Source organism: Equus quagga, chromosome 4 (genome assembly GCF_021613505.1).
Source record: "Equus quagga isolate Etosha38 chromosome 4, UCLA_HA_Equagga_1.0, whole genome shotgun sequence".
NCBI classification, from domain to species: Eukaryota; Metazoa; Chordata; class Mammalia; order Perissodactyla; family Equidae; genus Equus; species Equus quagga.
The window spans coordinates 64954576-64969012 of NC_060270.1; the positions used below are offsets into that span (position 1 = coordinate 64954576).

General features: G+C 45.6%; 1 protein-coding gene across 1 annotated transcript in view; it reads left to right on the top strand.

The window, feature by feature from the left end:
* Positions 1–13533, top strand: part of ERCC3 (ERCC excision repair 3, TFIIH core complex helicase subunit) — a 33085-nt gene extending 19552 nt beyond the window's left edge. Inside the window, exons 11-15 of the mRNA XM_046658265.1 lie at positions 1065–1161; positions 2293–2410; positions 7544–7662; positions 9586–9738; positions 11312–13533. Coding sequence (XP_046514221.1) covers positions 1065–1161; positions 2293–2410; positions 7544–7662; positions 9586–9738; positions 11312–11443 — 619 coding nt within the window. The 3' untranslated portion in view covers positions 11444–13533. The remainder of the gene's footprint in view (positions 1–1064; positions 1162–2292; positions 2411–7543; positions 7663–9585; positions 9739–11311) is intronic.
* Positions 13534–14437: the final 904 nt, after the last annotated feature.

The window sequence follows — 14437 nt, forward strand, 5'->3', positions numbered from 1 at the left end:
TGTGGTGCCCTGAACACTCGTAGAACAGGCTTGAGTGGTTGGGGGCTCCGGCTTCCCCACAGGCAGGGGTTTGCTCTCTCGGGTACAGTGTGACCAGGTGTGGCACAGTGCTGGAAAGTGCTGTGTGCAGTATCGAAAGCAGTGCTTCCCGGGCCTCCCTCGGGTGCTGCCCTGGGGCAGCCTGTGCGCTGGCCCACCCGCACTTGGTGCAGCCTCCACATGCTCCTGAGCCTCAGCTCCTCAGGTGGAGATTGGGAACGTGAGACCTACCTTTTACACTTGTGAGGAGTACGGACAGGGACAGATGGAGTTTTTTCAATGTGATACCCAGCTTGGGGTTTGACATGGGTAACCCCTGCATACTTGGTAGCTGTCTTCATTGTCATTGTTGTCATTGTCATCGTCACTGTTATTACTGACCTTTGGGAAGCTAGAAAAATCAGGAAATTCTAAGAAAGGTAGAGGAGTGGCATTGCCAGATGCCAAGAGGTGATAAGCAGTGAGGTCATCAGACAGGGTTGTGCCCTTCGGCAGAGAGCTGGAAATTAAAGAGAAGTGTTTGAACTTAGTGTTACAGGAGGTCAGCGAAGAGCAGTCTGGAATGGGCTCTTTTGCTCCTTTCTTGGAGGGTACCTGTTTCGTTAGGAAACAGTTGCTTCCAAACTTTTGTTTGCAAATAACAATGTTTTCTTCCCCACTCCCATTGGGTTTCACGAAATGCAAGGGATCCTCCTTGTGTAGACACTAAGCTTAGAGTGAGAAATTTTGAAGCAGACAAGAACCCAGTCCAAAAGCAAAGAAAACAATAAAGGAGGGAATCCTGAAGAGAGTGCTGACCTGAACTTCAGCTTGGCGGGGAAGAGGTGGGCTGTGTGTGAGTTGTAGAAGGAAGGTGGGGAGGGTCTGTAACCACTCACTTTTTGGGTCTCCTCCTGATATTCTTGCATCACACAGAGCTTCCTGGGGGAGAGAGAAACCTTGCTGGAGCTCCCTTTCTGACGTGCTTTCAGGATAATTGAGGAGTGATTCTGTGGTCTTTCTAACACAGCTCTGTTCTTCTCTAGACCCTATATCTATGGTCCTACATCCCAGGGAGAAAGGATGCAGATTCTCCAGAATTTCAAGCACAACCCCAAAATCAACACCATCTTCATCTCCAAGGTCTGTGTGGCATGCAGGGTGGTGGTGAGGCCCCAGTAACTCCAGGGCCTGGGGACACTGTATGTTTTCAGGGCAGTGAATTGGTGTTTGATGAAGGAACGTCATGTGTAGTTGTCATTCCCATGTGTCCAATATCTGGGGGCAGGGGAATGCTGCCTGTTGGGTAGTGGGAGAAGCAGATTTAGGGTTTTAATGTATTTAATGTTTTAATGTATTAAACATTTAATGTAGTGTTTTAATGTATTTAATGTACATTTAATGTATTTAATGTAACCTATAAAGTCCTTTTGCTTTGTAGTTTTTCCCACCTCTTTTTGGGATACGGGAATTTTAAGTTGTATTTTCTTTATACAAGTTCATTACCTACTTTGGCAAAGTAGGCGTTTGGATGCAGTTCTCTTTGTGGAGTTGCAGATTCCTGCAGGTCATGGGCAGCCTTTGTCCTGGTTCCTGGTGTGCCTTGGTGGTTGGTCCTGATTGTAAGCACAATGCAGACTCACATGGGCCCATCTCGGTGATGGTTTTAATTTGCACTTGGTTGCTGTGACCCAACGGTTTAGAACAGACCCAAAGCCCAAAGGAAATGAGATTTACCTATAAAGTGGTCGTGGCTAGGTCAGTAAGTACCTAACTGTGATGTCTGTGGCTGGGAACCTTGACAATTGGAGCCTGCAAGCTGAGGCAGCTATCCTGAGTCAGAATCCAGCCCAGTGCAGGCGGTGGCTCCTACCAGGTCACGTGTCCCGTACATGCTGCTGGTCTCAATGGCCTCCAGTTAAGAGTGTGGATAATTTTGTGCAGACCTGTTTCTGTAGCAAAAAATCACTCACAGAGCGTCTCTCTTGATAGGGCCCTCTTGTCTTTGGGCCCCAGCAGCCTGCTCTGGGAATGTTACTGAGGGAGCTGGTCCTGCTATGGTCCTGATGGCTTCTTTAGGGCAGCTCTCAGGAGAATCCACACTAGGTGCTCAAGGCCTGCCCGATCCAAAGGACCCTGGTACAGAGCGAATAGGCTGGTGATTGTTTTTCTACATTATCTACAGAGCTTATTTAGATTTGAGGCCAGTTGATTTTTTTCTTTTTTGTCTTATATAAAAACCTTCCCAAACTCACAGCTGCTTCATTTCTGTAGGTGGGTGACACATCGTTTGATCTACCAGAGGCCAATGTTCTCATTCAGATTTCATCTCACGGTGGTTCCCGGCGGCAGGAAGCCCAGAGGCTGGGGCGAGTGCTCCGAGCCAAAAAAGGTAAAGGTGGCCTTCTCCCTTCTGCTCCGGGAGGTCTCTCCTGTTGAACTGCTTCGGTTAGGAAGAGGGTTGGGTTAAGCTGCCTGTGTGTTCGTGACGGTGAGCTTGTGCTCCCGGGCTAGGTAGACGCTGAAGGGAGGGGGTCCCAAAGCAAGGACCAAGGTCTCCTTGGCCCTTGTTATTTCTCATGCTTTGGAGGTGAACATGTGGGTGTTTTCCATGGCCCAGAATTCACGCACATGTCCTCTAAGTGGAGCACTTGTAAGAGGAGCCAGGAGAGCAGTACTTAATGGTATAGACATAGAAGGGACAAAGCTGAGCTGAGCCACCGGTGGAAGCATAGGTGCTGGCAGCTGTGTCCTGGACCTTGAGTCAGGAGTAAGGAGAGGGCTTGGCAGGAACAGCTTAGGCAGCCACAAGATGGATGCCACTCATAACCTATGAAGGGTGGTGCCCTGAGTGGCAGCTTGTGGCAGGGGTGTCACGAGCTCAGTGAATGAGGAAAAGAGAAGCATGCAGTCTCTGCTGGTTAACTGTGGTGGAAGGGTCCAGACTCAACTGCGGGCAGGGCCTGATGTTGCTGCTAAGAGGTGGCATCCTCCTGGGACCAGGCAGGTCCTAAGACAAGGGCCTAGGTCCTGTCCTCAAGGAATTTACTCATCTTAGGAGGTATCTGGACTGCTAGGATGTTTGAAAATGACAAGATTAGTGAGTCCATGTTGGAATTATACTGTATTCAAGTATGTTTAAGAAGCAACTAATTGATTGTGTTTAAAATGGAGACAGGGCGAGTTAGTAGAAATAGCAAGCATAGACTTGGGTCCCACAGACCAACTGTGTGAACTTGGGCAAGTAATTTGCCCCTCTGAGCCTTAGTTTCCCATCCAGAGTGGGAGTGACCATCCTATTCTCCAGGACTACTGTGAGGAAAGAGACTTAGATAAGAGAATATAGTAGGCTGCTGGATAAATTGTGGCTTTTATAAACTGTCAAGAATATAATCTGACTAGTATATTTGAGAATAATTCATTACTGATTCCTTACTCGTCACTGCTTTAAAAAAAAAAATCTAATTTAAAAACCCCTTTGCATTTGATTAGCACTTTGTTTTTTTAAAATACTATTTAACTCTTTTTACAAGGCCGGCATTAGCCTGATAGTCAAGCCAGAAAAGGACACTACAGAAAAGAAAATTACAGCCCAATATCCCTGATGAATGTAGATGCAAAAATTCTCAATAAAATACTAGCAAACCAAATTCAACAGCACATTAAAAGGATTATTCACCATGATCAAGTGGGATTTATCCCTGGGGTGCAAGGATGGTTTTAACATATGCAAATCAGTAAGTGTGATACATGACATTAATAAAATTAAAGAGAAAAATCATGTGAAAAATCCTATTCAACATAGTACCGGAAGTCTTACCCAAAGCAGTCAGGCAAGAAAAATAAATAAAGGCAACAGCATGGGGAAGAAAGAAGTCAAATTGTCTCTATTTGCAGACGACATGATTTTGTCATAGAAAACCCTAAAGACTCCACCAAAAAACTGCTAAATCTAATCAAGAAATTGAGTAAAGTAGCAGGATACAAAATTAACATACAAAAATAGTAGCACTTTTATACACTAACAACAAGTCATCTGAAAAAGAAGTAGAATGATCCCATTTATAGTAACATCAAAAACAATAAAATACTTAGGAATAAATTTAACCAAGAAGATTAAAATGGCTACACTGAGGGGCTGGCCCGGTGGCGCAGCGGTTAAGTTCACACGTTCCGCTTCTCAGCAGCCTGGGGTTCACTGGTTCGGATCCCAGGTGCGGACATGGCACCGCTTGGCATGCCATGGTGTAGTAGGCATCCCACATATAAAGTAGAGGAAGCTGGGCACGGATATTAGCGCAGGGCCAGGCTTCCTCGGCAAAAAAAGAGGAGGACTGGCAGTAGTTAGCTCAGGGCTAGTCTTCCTAAAAAAAAAAGATGGCTACACTGAAAACTACAAGATGTTGATGAAAGAAATCAGAGAAAACACAAATAAATGGAAAGGTATCCCATGTTCATGGATTGGAATAATTATTAATATTGTTAAAATCTCCATACTCCTAAAGCCATCTGTAGATTCAGTGTGATCCCTATCAAAACTCCAATGACTTTTTTTTTTTTGAGGAAGATTAGCCCTGCACTAACATCTGCTGCCAATCCTCCTCTTTTTGCTGAGGAAGACTGGCCCTGAGCTAACATTTGTGCCCATCTTCCTCTACTTTATATGTGGGACACCTGCCACAGCATGGCTTGACAAGCAGTGCCACGTCCACACCCAGGATCCAAACCGGCGAACCCTGGGCTGCTGAAGTGGAATGTGCGCAATTAACTGCTATGCCACCAGCCCGGCCCCCCAATGATATTTTTTACAGAAGTAGAAAAAACAATCCTAAAATTTAGGTGGAACCTCAAAAGACCCCAGAGAGCCAAAGCAATCCTGAGAAAGAAGAACAAAATGAGACGCATCACACTTCAAGATTTCAAGCTATATTACAAGGCTGTAGTAATCAAAACAGTATGGTACTGGCATAAAAACATATAGACCAATGGAACAGAAAGCCCAGAAATAAATCCATGCATGTAAAGTCAGCTAGAATTTGACAAGGGAGCCAAGAATACTCAATGGAGAAAAGACAGTCTTTTCTGTAAATGATGCTGGGAAAATTGGATATTCACATGTACAAGAATGAAACTGGTCCTCTATGTGCTACACCACTCACAAAAATTAACTTGAAGTGGATTAAAGACTTAAATGTAAGCCCAGAAACCATAAAGCTTCTAGAGGAAAACAGGAAAAAAGCTCCTTGACGTCAGTCGTGGTGATGATTTTTTTGGATTTGACACCTAAAGCAGAATCAACAAAATAAAAAATAAATAAGTGAGACTGTATCAAACTAAAAAGCTTCTGCACAGCAAAAGAAATGATCGACAAAATGAAAAGACAACCTGTGGAATTGGAGAAAATATTTTCAAATCATATATCTCATAAGGGGTGAATATCCAAAATATGAGACTCATACAGCTCAATGGCAAAAAGACAATCCAGCTAAAAAATGAACAAGGGACCTGAGCAGACATTTTTCCTAAGAAGATATGCAGTTGCCAACAGGCGCATAAAAAGGTGCTCAACATCACTGATCATCAGGGAAGTGCAAATCAAAACTATAATGAGATATCCCCTTGCACCTGTTAAAATGACTGTCATCAAAAAGACTAGAGATGACAAGTGTTGGAGAGAAGGGAACCCTCACACACTGCTGGGGAGAATGTAAGTCAGTGCAGCCACTATGGAAGACGGTAGGGAAGTTCCTCAAAAAATGAAAAACAGAGCTGTCATAGGATCCAGCAAAGGATCGAATGTCTGGTTATCAAAGGTAGGAGGTGGGGGCATTGGATGAACGTGGTCAAAAAGTACACAAACTTTCAGTTTTAAGGTAAGTAAGTACTGGAAATGCAATGTACAACATGATGACTATAGTTAACACTGCTGTATGGTATATAGGGAAGTTGCTAAGAGTAAATCCTAGAAGTTCTTATTGCAAGAAAAAGTGTTTTTCTTTCCTTTTTTTTGCATCAATGTGAAATGATGGATGTTAGCTAAATGATGGTCATCATTTCACAATACATATAAGTCAAATCATTATGCTGTGCACCTTAAACTTACATAGTGCTGTGTGTTAGTTTTATCTTGATAAAACTGAAAGGAAAAAAACAGTTTGATATAAGATATTTGACCCTTTGCATCTCTGAGCTCTTATAAGACTAGGAAACAGTTGAATTCAGAGGTAGTACACAGACAGTTAGCCTACTGACATTTGAACTGTGAAGCAAAAATTGTCATATTATCCTGAAGGATCAGGTTTCATAGGCTAAAATAGTTTCTGTCCTAGTTTCTGTGATAATTCTGTTCTAGGTTTTCTCTCTGAGCTGTTTGTTTTTTTTTAGCAGCTTTGTTGAGATGTAATTCACGTGCCATACAATTGATCCACTTAAAGCGTACAATTCATTGGTTTTTAGTATATTCACAAAGTTGTGTAACCATCACCACAGTCTATGTTTAGAATATTCTTACCACCCCAAAAAAGAAATCCTTACCCCTTAGCAGTAACTCCTCATTTCCTCTTGCCTTCCAGCCCCTAACCCCAGGCAACCACTGATCTATTTTCATCTCTCTAAATGTGTCTATTCTAGACATTTCATATATATGGAATCATAATTGGGGCCTTTTGTGACTGGCTTCTTTCACCTACTGCTTTCAAAAGGCTTATCCATGTTGCAGCATGTATTAATACTTGACTCTTTTTTTTTCTTTGCTGAATAATATTCCACTGTATAGACATACCACATTTTATTTATCCATTCATCTAATGATGAACATTTGGGTCGTTTCCACTTTTTGGCACTTAGAATAATGGTGCTGTGAAATTCATGTGCAGATTTTGTGTAGACATATGTTTTCAGTTCTCTTGGGTGTATATCTAGGAGTAGAATTGTTGGGTCGTGTATTACCTGCGTTGAACGTTTAGTAAACTGCCAGGCTGTTTGCAGAGTAGCTCCCCTATTTTCCATGCTCACCAGCAGCGTAGGAGGCTTCCAGTTTCTCCACGTCCTCGACAACAACTGTCATTATCCGTCTGTATTCTGGCCAGCCTAGCGTGTGCCAAGTAGTATCTTGTTATGGTTTTGACTTTCATTTCCGTGATGACTAATGATGTTGAGCTTTTTTCATGTACTCATTGGTCATTTTTATATCTTCTTTGGAGAAATGTCTGTTCAGGTCTTTTGTCCTTTTTATAATTGGGTTATTTGTGTTTTCATTATTGAGTTTTAATTTTATGACCTAGATACAAATCCCTTATCAGATAGATGTTTGTGAATATTTTCTCCCATTCTGTGTATTTTCTTTTCACTTTCTTGATGGTGTCCTTTGAAGCCCAAAAGTTTTCGATTTTGATAAAGTCTGTGCAAAGTCAGGGGGATCACCTCCCTGACTGCAAAGCTCTCACTGTGTTACTTGCTTTTGGGCCCTGGACTTAGTTCCTAGCATTCTAACAGCTAATGTCCTTTTTCCTGCCCTCTCCCCCAGGGATGGTCGCAGAGGAGTACAATGCCTTCTTCTACTCGTTGGTGTCCCAGGACACACAGGAAATGGCTTATTCAACCAAGCGGCAGAGGTTTTTGGTAGATCAGGGTTATAGCTTTAAGGTATGTATCTCTCTGGTCCCTAGTCAGTATAGGACCGAGGGCTTTTTTGTACTCAGGCCTCCAAGAGAAGTGGGGGCCGCTGTCAGCACCAGCGTGGGACAAAGCTCAGGCAGGCACAGAACATAAGGGGACTGGAGGCCCTGTGTCAGACTCCCTTTGTCTTTGCATGAATCGTGGGGGGCTTTGAGGAAAAATATTGTGCAGGATCCCCTCTTGCCCCCAACTTCCTACAGTGAATGGTTGAAGAATGGGGCCTCTGAAGCAAGAGGCTTGGAATCTCTGCGTGTTAACTTTTTACGGTTGTCTTATTAGATATTGGTGGGAAAATGTCTAGCAGGACTTGAGATGCCAAGGGGCTGTGTCCGTGACTGTGTTAGTCCAAGCCCCTTGGGGTTGCTTCCTTAGTGAGGGCCCCTCCAGGTGTCTGGGAGAGCTCTTCCTTTAGTCACTGGGTGAACCTATGCCTCAGTGGGCCTCACAGACGTCAGCGCCATCGTGTGCTGCAATAGGCGTTAGAAGGGCTTGGGGAGTGCTCACTCTTTGCCTGACGTTCACTTGCTGAGGCGTTTGCTTTCTTTCCTGTGGACTTCTTTCCAAATGGAAGTTTATGGCAGGATTTAGTGTCCCAGAGGTTTTTATTTGTGGTGGTGGGTAGAGAGTGCTGGAAGAAGGGACTAAAAGGACTTCACTAGAATGTACCGGTTCCCAGGATTTCGATCTGTGAGAGGCACAGGCTCACAGGCTCTCTTTTCAGACGCTCGAGCTTGAGTCTGTTTGCAGATGGTAAGTTCATGTTCTCAGCCTCAGAAATGACGACACGCTTGTCTGACCCCTCCTCTGTTAGCCAGAGGCAGGGCGCTTTGCAGACTTCTCATGCTGGCCTAGAGGACGGGACACTTGGGACAGTTTTTCGAAGGATTTGCATTGTGACCTTTTTATCCGTCTATAAAAAGTACATGCTGATAATAACAGCATTCCTACCTCCCAGTTCCTGGGGGATTCATCAGGGCAGGAGGAACCCTGAAGCAGGAGGTGCTCTGGGCGCCTCAGAAGGTGAGCGAGGGAGGGAGGGCGCTGGGCGTGTGTGTGCTGGTCGGAGCTGCCCTCGCCTTCCTTGCCTCCCACGCCACCCGCCGAGAGCAGCGGGTTAGAGTGCCCAGGATCATGACCGTGGAGTTCCGGGAGGGTGAGCAGGCCAGGGTAGAAGTGTCCCATATCTGTGCCCCGATCTGTGGCCCCCTGAAGGGCCCAGCCAATCCTCCCTTCTAGGCATGTTCTTTTAATTAAAATTACAAGATGAGTTAGAGGGGGGGAAACTTCCCCTTACGTAATCGGCAATGCCAGCTTTCTGCAGGGATGGGTGGACTTGTAGGAAGTTATCCCCAAAGAAATGACCAAATCTCCACTGTGCTGGGATCTGCTCTTTTAAAAAAATCTTGTCAATCCGTTCTCTACCTCCTGTCGTTTGTAAGTGCTCCCTCTTGCTGGAAGCCCTGGGTGCCAAGCCCGGGAGGTTGAAGGCCCTTCTCGAAGGGCAGCAGGCTGTGCTTTTCCGTTGTTGGTCCCTTCCTTTACTGACTTGGTGCAAGATGGGAAAACTGCCAGCATAGGTGTTTTAAGTTCACCACGGTCCCCAGTGATCTTCTGTAGGTGCTCATGTTGCTGCCAGGAGACGGGAGCTGATTTCTCTGAAATTCCCTGTACCTCTCCTGCCGTGCAGTCACTAGTACTAGTTAAGCTCCTTGTTAAAGGCGGCTCCTGAAGCTGGTCTCCGGGCTGTTCCAGAGGAGCTCCCCACTGTTAGCCACCTGCTCAGCTGGGCCTGTGGGGGCAAAGTGACCGAGTGAACCCAGGAGAAGGTGGGATAGGGCCAAGGGAGAGAAAACAAAAGGGGACACGCCGCCTGGGGTTTTGGCTTTGTAGGTGATCACGAAGCTTGCTGGCATGGAGGAAGAGGAGTTGGCATTTTCAACGAAGGAAGAGCAGCAGCAGCTGTTACAGAAAGTCCTGGCGGCCACTGATCTGGATGCTGAGGAAGAGGTGGTGGCAGGAGAATTTGGCTCCAAATCCAGCCAGGTGAGTGAGTGGGTGAGCCTCCCCATGGCAGTTCTCCCGAAGGACAGAATCCTTAGACACGCACACACCTGCACATAGTTGATTTTTTGGGGCACACCGGAAACTATAGAGAAGAGAATAATAGAAACATCCCCTGTTCACTTTTTGGCATGTATCCTTTCCTCCATGCATCTTGTTTTACAGGGCCGAGCCCACAGTGGCTGTAATTGGTCTCCTGCTCTGCTTGCATGGCAGTCTGGCATGAGTATTTGTTAGCATTTTGATGTTGGAGCCCAGGATGGCAAACATGACCCCAGGCTCTCGCTGGGGTGGCCGCAGGAAGGGATGTGACGGGCGTGGGGCTGCCACTCCTGGCCTTGAGCAAGTCACTTCATCTCTAGCTTCCTCCTCACTAATAGAGCTGAGCCTTCCAGGCTGTAAGACAGGTCTGAGGATCAATTAATATTGTATACTTATTTTGAAAAATTTAGAGTTCTCTGAAAATACTCAACTTTGCATTTATTCTGCAAATACTTATGGAATGCCTGCCATGTGCCAGGCAGATATAATATGGTATAGTTAATGAGAGTACTCTCATGGGAATTCTTACCAGGCCCTTCCCAGGAGGGGGGGACGGTTTAGTCAGGTGCTTTTGAAACTAAGTTGGTATCAGAGCCACAAGGTGAGCAGTGGCTGGGACAAGGAAAGAAAGAAGCAGTGTCACCTGGGGAGGTGCTGCTGTCCCTCAGCCTGGGACCTTCCCCCACACCTGAGAGTTAGGGGCTAGGTCTTCCTCTGGGCACTCTCCGTGAAAGCCCCAGGGAAACGTCCTGCCTCTGCCTGCATCCTGAGGTGACGTCTAGTCAGGCCCACCTCACAGTGGCTCACTCAAATCAGGCTGTCGAAGGCCTTGCTTCAGTGGCCGTCTGCATGTTTCACTTGTACTCTGGTGTGAGTGGTGTGCCAGGCTGTGGGTTCGACCCTTGACCTGTGCAATTTCTGTTCACACCACCTATGTCAAGGCAGATGATGTTGTCTCCATTTTACAGATGAGTTCACTGGGGTGCAGACGTTCAGTATTTGCCCAGGGTCATCCAATGAGGTATAAAGCCTAGATTCAAGCCCAGGGCTTTGTGGCTTTCCACTTGATTCAAAGCCTATGGTGGAGTCTCAGGAGACCCTGAGGGACTTCTGCCCTCACTTTTAAAAAATTTTGCTAGGAAATGGTCATTAAGAGAGGCAGGGTAGCATTACGGTGAAGTACAGGGAAGCTGAAGTCAGACTGCTGGGTTCAAGTTCCCATCTCTTTAAGAGCTGTGTGATCTTAGACAAGGTACATAATGTCTTGTGCCTCAGTTTCCTCTCCTGTAAGATGAGGATTATAATGATTGTGAGGATTTGATGAGTTCGTACATGTAAATACGTGTAAACTGCTTAGAACAGTGCCTGAGACGTGGTAAGTAGCCAGTAAATGTTATTTTAAAATTAATGAAATTTATTAAACTTACAAATTTTATAAAAGTTACAATTATGAATGTTATAAAAGGAGTGCCCTTCCCCTTGGAAACTAATGGTGGGCTGGGTCCCCTGGCAGGTCTCTCGGCGCTTCGGCACAATGAGCTCCATGTCTGGGGCCGACGACACCGTATACATGGAGTACCACTCCTCACGGAGCAGGGCTGCCACGAAGCACGTGCACCCGCTTTTCAAGCGCTTCAGGAAGTGACGTCCACAGGTCGTGCTGGTGAAGGCTGGTGCTCAGCGTTGACGTTGGAAAGGGGTTTTCAACGTGACCTTTTCTTTCCACATCCGTGTCCTTCCCTCCAGCGTTGGCCAAGCTGATCTAGAGTCAATAGCTGCCGAGTGTGTTGAAGAAAATGCATCAGGAGCTTGCTTCTGTCTTCATGGATCATCCAGGGTCTTAAAACAAGGGAGGCGGGGATGTATTTTTTGGTCTTTTCAGATCGCTTTTCAGACTTGTTGGGGAATGGTCATTCCTGTATATAAAAATTTGTAATATTTAAGGTGTATTTATCTTAATGTTCTCCTGCATAAACAGGAGTGGAACATTGAACCAGTCTTCGTTGTAGGCCTGGGTTCTGTCTAGATGACAAACCCTCATCAAGGCCCCACTTCGTAGCAGGCACACAGGAGTAAGATGGAGCCCATCCCCAGGGAGCTACTGGGGAGACAGGAAGAAAAGACTTGCCCCTTGGTGTGGAAGTGCTGATGGGGAAGGGCCCTGGGGAGCTTGGGGAGGGTGGTCCAGCCAGAGGGAAGAGCGTGAGGCGTTGGCAGTCCTGTCTGTTCACTGCTTAGCTCAGGTGGCTTCCACCGCGTGTAGGTCCTCTGGGTCTCCTGAAGGCCATCAGGTGCACACAGCTCTGATGGTTGATCTGTGAGAAAATGATGTCTTATTTCTCCCCCAAAACAGCATTTTTGATATTGCTGGGGGGCTGGATTCCTCTTCTCATAGCAGTTTAGTACCCTTGGGTCTTTAGTGGCTGGTTCCTCTGTTCTGAAAAAAGCCTTTGGGCTTTTTTTCTCTTGTTTTTGGTATGAAAGAAAATATGTTAAGGAAAAGACAGACAAGGCAGGATTGCTCTATAAAAGACACACAAGGCATAGGTCATAAAGAAAATTGTTATTTTGAGGACTTATTGTCATTCTAATAGGCAACAGTGCTCACACCTGGGGAGTGTCGAAGGCCCATGCTAAATAAGGCCTCTACGTTTGGAGTCCCTGCCCACCTCTGCCACTCAGCAGCAGCACGCCATGTCCCGTGTTGTCACTGCTCACACGCCTGCACCAGTGCTGCCCAAAGCAGCCGCAGACCAGCCCTGGGGAGAGGACAGTGTCCATTTTGTCATGAGTGCTTGGAAGCAAGAGCCACCTTCCCAAATTCCACTTCTCTGGGCTCACTTTTTGGGGACAGACACGCTCTCATAGTCTGGCCAACGGTTGGTGCCGACAGGCAGCTAGCCACTCTGGCTGTGCAAACCCCAGACATGGCCTGAGCAGCCAGAGCGGAGGCCTGCGCTCAGGCATGCACACAGTAAGACCTGCAGAGCTGCCCATCACTCACCCCGGTGGGCTGGCACCCAAATGTCTCAAACTTGATTTTAACCATTCTTATTTCCAGATTCTCATCTCCTAGCACACCTTTATGCTTGAGAGACTCAAATAATACCAAACGCGTCTTCTATTTTCACACTTGTCTTTGGTGCTTGTTGTTTTCTTGTTCTCTAACCTATCTACTGGCAGTGTTGAATTTCACCTGAGCCCCGTGATGCTGGAAAACAGGCAGTGAAATCCCCCATCTTCTGTGTTGTGGAAACCAGCTTACTGCAAAGAACCAGCCTTCCGCCTGTGGCTTAGATAAGACTTACGGGTGCCCCCTCGTTTACTCATGACAGGGCCAGACACATACCCTCCAAATTCCCATTCTTTACCTCAAGCGATTAGCTGAATTGCTTGTTCCTAGTGATCAGTTGGAACAAATTGCTTGTTAACCAAACCTCACTTAAGATTTTTCTCCTTCCCCCAGGCCCCTGAACTTTGGCGCACCCTGAGCCTACAGCCCCTCCTGAGAACAGGCTGGACTCAGGGAAAATGTTGTCTCATCTACTCTCTGGCCATGCCATTCCCACTCATGCCATTTTCTGCCGCTCTCTTTCTACTTGTTTCCTCCCTATGAGAGAAAAATGTTTTTGCCTCAACCTTGAGACACTCACAGACCTTACAGTCAGCACGTTCTCCCTATTGCGATAGCTGCCCCCACCCCCCCTTTGCAATAAACCTTTCAAATAAAGTCTCCGTACAAGTCTGGATTTGATTTTTTTTTTTAATTGAGTTAATGATAAGTTACAATCTTGTGAAATTTCAGTTGTACATTATTGTTTGTCAGTCATGTTGTAGGTGCACCCCTTCGCTCTTTGTGCCCACCCGCCACCTCATCTTTCCCCTGGTAGCCACTAATCTGTTCTCTTTGTCTACATTTTTAAATTCCTCATATGAGTGCAGTCATACAGAGATTGTCCTTCTCTATCTGGCTTATTTCACTTAACATAGTTCCCTCAAGGTCCATCCATGTTGTTGCAAATGGGACGATTTTCTTTTTTACCGCTGAGTAGTGTTCCATTGTATATATATACCACATCTTCTTTATCCATTCGTCTGTTGATGGGGACTTAGGTTGCTTCCACATCTTGGCTATTGTGAATAATGCTGCAATGAACATAGATGTGCATAGGACTTTTGGAATTGCTGACTTCAAGCTCTTTGGATAGATACCCAGTAGTGGGATAGCTGGGTCGTATGGAGTTCTATTTTTAATTTTTTGAGGAATCTCCATACTGTTTTCCACAGTGGCTGCACCAGTTTGCATTCCCACCAGCAGTGTATGAAGGTTCCTTTTTCTCCACAACCTCTCCAACATTTGTTACTATTAGTTTTAGATATTTTTGTCATTCTAATGGGTGTAAGGTGATATCTTAGTGTAGTTTTGATTTACATTTCCATGATGATCAGCGGTGATGAACATCTTTTCATGTGCCTATTGACCATCCATATATCTTCTTTGGAGAAATGTCTGTTTATGTCTCCTGCCCATTTTTTGATTGGGTTGTTTGATTTTTTGTTGTTGAGTTGTGTGAGTTCTTTATATATTATGGATATTAAGCCTTTGTCAGATGTATGACTTGCAAATATTTTTTCCCAG